General features: G+C 43.2%; 1 protein-coding gene across 1 annotated transcript; it reads left to right on the plus strand.

The window, feature by feature from the left end:
* Window positions 1-987: 987 nt before the first annotated feature.
* On the plus strand, window positions 988-3179 carry LOC311117090 (CCN family member 3-like; the record flags this gene model as incomplete). The annotated part of the gene is made up of 5 exons (XM_084157482.1): window positions 988-1029; window positions 1149-1377; window positions 1600-1854; window positions 2427-2653; window positions 2886-3179. 5 exons carry the CDS (start codon window positions 988-990, stop codon window positions 3177-3179), a joined length of 1047 nt encoding a protein of 348 aa, XP_084013608.1.
* Window positions 3180-7039: the final 3860 nt, after the last annotated feature.

Below are 7039 nucleotides of genomic sequence, written 5' to 3' on the forward strand. Positions count from 1 at the left end.
ATGTAAGGAATCACCATCATGCAAGAGGGGCTTTACTGGTTTATCTATTCTGCAGCCAAGTTAGATTGACCAGTGTTATATCTATTCTGCAGCCAAGTTAGATCGACCAGTGTTATATCTATTCTGCAGCCAAGTTAGATCGACCAGTGTGATATCTATTCTGCAGCCAAGTTAGATCGACCAGTGTGATATCTATTCTGCAGCCAAGTTAGATCGACCAGTGTGATATCGATTCTGCAGCCAAGTTAGATCGACCAGTGTTATATCTATTCTGCAGCCAAGTTAGATCGACCAGTGTTATATCTATTCTGCAGCCAAGTTAGATCGACCAGTGTTATATCTATTCTGCAGCCAAGTTAAATCGACCAGTGTTATATCTATTCTGCAGCCAAGTTAGATCGACCAGTGTTATATCTATTCTGCAGCCAAGTTAGATCGACCAGTGTTATATCTATTCTGCAGCCAAATTAGATATGTTTTCATTCCAGATATGTAATGATCACAATAATGAAGATCAAGGAATGGAGGAACTAGTTTGAAGTAGGTTCATTTGAATGATCATGAAAAATGTTGATTGTTGATATGAATAGCAGCAATAAAACTGTAAAAATGATCTTATGTGTCCTATATATCGATCGCCTTAATAAACATAGATTCACTGAAATATGTATATCATTATGTAGCGTACTGTTAGTACTGTAGCCTTCCTCTGTGTGTGAAGAACTCAGGATCTAACAGGAAAATGTGAGTCTCATCCTGATCCAATCAGATGTCAGAATTCCCAGACTCTACCAGGGCCAGGGGGGTGATCCCTCCGTCACCTCCTTCCTCCATCCCTCCTTCACTCGTCACCATGTCGTTAGACAGGACCATTATAAATGCCTCTGCACACACGTCTGAAGCGCGCCAAAGGGATTTACAGAGCTTCAGCAAGACACAGAAGAGGGACGATTCTACCAAGAGAAAACGACCGTTCACTGAATCAGGATGTCTAAGCTTGCACTTTTCATTTTCTGCATTTCAACACAGGTAAATACATTCAGTTAACGTTACAGAGTAGGCTAATCCAAACTACATCATGTTAAGAATTTGAAAGCAACAACTTTGAAAAAAATCACATTTGAACAGTTTAACCTTTTTATTTTCAGATTTGCTCCCAGATATTGGCGCAGGTGTGTCCGACAAGGTGCCTCTGTCCGCAGGAGCCTCCGATGTGCGCCCCCGGGGTCCAGTTGATTCTGGATGACTGTGCATGCTGTCTGGTCTGTGCGAGGCAGAAAGGAGAGGTGTGCTCGGAAATAAATCCCTGTGATACACACAAGGGTCTGAACTGCGACTACACAGCCGATGTACACCAGAGGACAGGTGTCTGTGTCGGTGAGTCATTTGCCCCTATCCAAGAGCTATCAATGATGATGATGATGATGATGATGTATTTTGTCTATTATTTGAGAACTCCTTGTTTTTACAATTCACATTCATTTGAAGACACACACACTTAAATATATGAAATTGTAGATTTTATCCAGATATGAGTATTGGAAATTAAACGTTTTAAATATTGATTTATGCTTTTCTTGTGTCCTCCTCTCTTCACAGCTCACGAGGGAGACATCTGCCTGTTGGACGGTTCAGTGTACCGGAACAGGGAGACCTTCTTCCCCAGCTGCAAGTACCAGTGCACATGCAGGGACGGCCAGATCGCCTGCGTGCCGCGCTGCAACCTGGACGTGATGCTGCCGGGCCCCGACTGCCCTCTGCCCAGGAAGGTGGCGGTCCCAGGGGAGTGCTGTGAGAAGTGGGTGTGTGAGCCCCAACCGGAGGCCAGTGCCCTGGGAAGCTTCGCCATGGCTGGTAAGCACTCAGTCTCTCTGCTCTCTAGTGTACTACATAGGGAATAGGGGCCATGTGGGACGCAGACCCTCTCTCTACTTCTCTCTGCTTCTGACGTGACTGGTACTCTGGTGCAAGCCACAAAGTCAAGAGACGGATTCTTGCATGCTTCTGGGTTGACCTGGCTGGCTCTGTGTGAAGGGAAATGCTGAATGCCTCTGAGTACAGAGAGAGACAAGTTGACTTATCCCAGGAAGCCTCTGTGTAGACCTCCGTAGCCAGCCAAAACATTCAATTTCCTGTGCTCTGGAATGTGATGTACCTTGGATCGTTCTTAATATTTGACTAATGGACTTTAGGCACCTAAAGAAATAGATTCCGATAGAACTGTGAATTTGATTACCTGTATACCGATTATACACCAATGCAGGTGTATCAATCATGCAAACCACACAGATCCCAATGCCTGTCTAACATCTTATGCACTTTTGCCCAGCAATTCTCATGTCCATCAATCAATCTAGCATGCATCTGCATTTCCCACGTCACAACATCTGTCTCATCCGGTGTATCTCTCCCTGTCCCCCGTACAGCCTACAGACAGGAGGAGACAGTGGGGTTTGACTCGTGGGACCCCAGTACTAACTGCATAGAGCAGACTACGGAGTGGGGCGCCTGCTCTCGGACCTGTGGCATGGGCATCTCCACCCGGGTCACCAACAAGAACACCCACTGTGAGATGGTCAAGCAGACGCGTCTGTGCATCGTCAGGCCCTGTAGCAAACAGCACCAGCAGCTTCAGCAGAATTATGTTCCTAAGGTAGGCTACCCAACCAACTCTTACTGTATTAATAATATATACCAAATCACAGTTGTAGAAGGAAAATACATTAAGAATTTAAATGGCAGAATATATAATTTTTTTTGCCATTCGGACTAAATGCATTGAAAATCTTCTAACTAACAAAACTCACAAGAGCTCTGACAAAATACATGAAAGACGTATTACGGTGTTCACCCACTGACAATAATTTCTTCTTCTAAATCCTCAGAGAGGAAGCAAGTGCCTGAGGATGAAGAAGGCGGTGAAACCCGTCCAGTTCAGCTATAAGAACTGCACCAGCGTCCAGACCTACAAGCCCCGGTACTGTGGCGTGTGTGTTGACGGCCGCTGCTGCACACCCCACAGCACCAAGACAGTGCAGGTGGAGTTCCAGTGCGCTCAGGGTAAAACCATCAAGAAACCCATGATGTTCATCAACACCTGCGCCTGCCACTACCACTGTCCCAGAGACAACGCTGTGTATCAGCCATCAGACCTGGTCTACAGTGGCTACAGGTTATAATACTGTACCGCAGATACTTACAACTGAAGTTTCTCCTGTTCATCTGTGACGGTAGTATTGTACTGTACTGTAGTAAGATGACCCTATATCGCCATCTGGTGGCGATATTTTTTTCATGACGCCATATCCCTGACGGTGTATGGTTGGTCTCAGAGGGAGAATCTCAATCGCATCCTTATCGCCTCCTCTCGCCTCCTTCTCAAAACCCATTGGATGAAAAAGCCAGATGTCCCTCCCCTCTGACATTCTCTTCCAATGGATTTTGAGAAGGAGGCGAGGAGAGAGGAGAGAGGACGCGAGGAGTATGCAATTGAGATTCTCACAGTCAGCCCTTAGCTAACTTTACAGAATAGATGAGCTTTCTGCATCTGATACAGCTGGAAACGTTGTGCTTTAGTGTATCACAACGGCAGAGTTGTCCTTTTCTGCTTGCTGCAAACGGCCTCAGTGATCATGCAGAGCTCCTAGGTCAGTTTTAGACATCCTCTGGCTGTTCCAGAGGTATTTACGAAAATAGCGGTTAAGCTACCTACAATCGTTTCAAGTGCAATGTATGCACATCCAACAATTTTCCAGCTGCACGTCACAAAAAATGTTCTCATGAAAGCAACACCTGCTCACTGTTGTATTTGTTCAGGTGAAAACCTTGTGTTTCTATTCCCCTCATACCTCTGACCGTTTACCTTTTAGACATTCCAGACTCTTGCTCTCTCCCAGGCTCTCCAATCAACCTGGTCTTGGCCCACACAACAGTCATGTCAACAGCCAGGTCAAAGGTTGTTCTCATAACGTACTCCTGCTTTCTACAGCAGCCTGGACCACTAGCCCCCCAATACACGTCAGACCTGGGTCAAATACATGTGTCAAATACTTGAGATGATTTAACTTGAGTTGGCAGTTGATGAGACTGTTCCGTTGGTTCCATTGTACAGGGCAAGCTAAGTCAAGTGCACCTCCAAAGTCTTTGACATAGGTATGTCACCCAGATCTGATAGACTTTCATTGACTGCAATGCAATGTAGATTTTCCTAAAACAGAACGTTAATTTTCTACTCCTGTGTGGTCTTTTCCAAAGGCTTGTTTCCAGTAGTCTCTTGTAGAAAGACACAAGTTCTGTAAATACTTACTGTATAGTTGGTATGAGCGTGTATTAAATACACAATGTCTGTATGTCTATATAAACCCAATGTAAATATGAATTCTATACAGTGTCTGTATGTCTTTGTAAACCTAATGTAAATATGAATTCTATATAGTGTCTGTATGTCTTTGTAAACCTAATGTAAATATGAATTCTATATAGTGTCTGTATGTCTTTGTAAACCTAATGTAAATATGAATTCTATTTAGTGTCTGTATGTGTACTCTGGTTGTGTTTCACCCAGCCTTTTCTGTCATTATAATAATACTGTGCTTACTCATTATTTCATATTAAATATGTATTTTTTTCTATAACTTCTGATTTGTTTGTCTTTATTCCAACCATCATGATATATTGTGTAGATAGATTGTTGGACAACAGAGGATGTACATTAGATTGACCTAAAACTGCATAACACAAGAATGGCATAACACCTTTCATATACAGTCCCGGTCAAAAGTTTGGACACACCTACTCATTCAAGGGTTTTTTCTTTATATTTACTATTTTCTACATTGTAGAATAATAGTGAAGACATCAAAACGATCAAATAACACATATGGAATCATGTAGTAACCAAAAAAGTGTTAAACAAATCAAAATATATTTTATATTTGAGATTCTTCAAAGTAGCCTCCTGTAGCTCAGTTGGTAGAGCATGGCGCTTGCAACGCCAGGGTTGTGGGTTCGATTCCCACGGGGGGCCAGTATGAAAATGTTTTATGCACTCACTAACTGTAAGTCGCTCTGGATAAGAGCGTCTGGTAAATGTAAAAATGTAGCCACCCTTTGCCTTGATGACAGCTTTGCACACTCTTGGCATTCTCTCAACCAGCTTCATGAGATAGTCACCTGGAATGCATTTCAATTAACAGGTGTGCCTAGTCAAAAGTTCATTTGTGGAATTTCTTTCCTTCTTAATGCGTTTGAGCCAATCAGTTGTGTTGTGAAAAGGTAGGGGTGGTATACAGAAGATAGCACTATTTGGTAAAAGACCAAGTCCATATTATGGCAAGAACAGCAAATAAGCAAAAAGAAGCGACAGTCCATCATTACTTTAAGACATGAAGGTCAGTCTTAAATGTCAGTGAAAATGTCAAGAACTTTGAAAGTTTCTTCAAGTACGGTCGCAAAAACAATTAAGCCCTATGATGAAGGCACTTAACCCTAATTGCTCCTGTAAGTCGCTCTGGATAAGAGCGTCTGCTAAATGACTAAAATGTAAATGTAAATGTATGAAACTGGCTCTCATGAGGACCGCCACAGGAAAGGAAGACCCAGAGTTACCTCTACTGCAGAGGTTCATTAGAGTTACCAGCCTCAGAAATTGCAGCCCAAATAAATGCTTCACAGAGTTCAAGTAACAGACACATCTCAATATCAACTGTTCAGAGGAGACTGCGTGAATCAGGCCTTCATGGTCGAATTGCTGCAAAGAAACCACTACTAAAGGACACCAATAAGAAGAAGAGACTTGCTTGGGCCAAGAAACACGATGAGTCCAAATTTGAGATGTTTGGTTCCAACTGCCGTGTCTTTGTGAGACGCAGAATAGGTGAACGGATGATCTCTGCATGTGTGGTTCCCACCGTGAAGCATGAAGGAGGAGGTGTGATGGTGTGGGGGTGCTTTGCTGGTGACACTGTCTGTGATTTATTTAGAATTCAAGGCACACTTAACCAGCATGGCTACCACAGCATTCTGCAGCGATACACCATCCTATCTGGTTTGCACTTAGTGGGACTATCATTTGTTTTTCAACAGGACAATGACCCAACACACCTCCAGGCTGTGTAAGGGCTATTTGACCAAGAAGGAGAGTGATGGAGTGCTGCATCAGACGACCTGGCCTCCACAATTACCCGCCCTCAACCCAATTGAGATAGTTTGGGATGAGTTGGACCGCAGAGTGAAGGAAAGGCAGTCAACAAGTGCTCAGCATATGTGGGAACTCCTTCAAGACTGTTTGAAAAGCATTCCTCATGAAGCTGGTTGAGAGAATGCCAATAGTGTGCAAAGCTGTCATCAAGGCAAAGGGGGGCTACTTTGAAGAATCTCAAATATAAAATATATTTTGATTTGTTTAACACTTTTTTGGTTACTACGTGATTCCATATGTGTTATTTAATAGTTTTAATGTCTTCACTGTTATTCTACAATGTAGAAAATAGTAAAAATAAAGAAAAACCCTTGAATGAGTAGGTGTGTCCAAACTTTTGACTGGTACTGTAGGTTAATGCATAGTTTAGAGACAACCCGTCTAATGTATGTGACATAACATGCTTTATGACCATTAGTAAGAGATTATGGTGTGCTCTAACTTCCAATACTCGCTTCTTTACAAGTCAGTGAAATTACTGAATGCGCAAAGCTCTCCCAGAGCTGGTGCATAAAATCACTATCCAGCCAACAGCGACACCTTGTGGACTATTTAATAAGTGCAGCAGAGTATAAGGACACATTACTTCTATTGTTATTCCTAAAGGAGTAAAAGTCAGCCACGGCCATAACTGCAGTGTCCCTGATCTGCACAGTGTCTGGTCCTGGTGGTCTGTAGAGCTAATTGGTCAACCATGACCATAACTGCTGTGTCCCTGGTCTGCACAGTGTCTGGTCCTGGTGGTCTGTAGAGCTAATTGGTCAACTATGACCATAACTGCAGTGTCCCTGGTCTGCACAGTGTCTGGTCCTGGTGGTCTGTAGAGCTAATTGGTCAACC

The sequence above is a fragment of the Coregonus lavaretus genome (assembly GCF_964263955.1).
Source record: "Coregonus lavaretus genome assembly, chromosome: 3".
Classification (NCBI taxonomy): Eukaryota; Metazoa; Chordata; class Actinopteri; order Salmoniformes; family Salmonidae; genus Coregonus; species Coregonus lavaretus.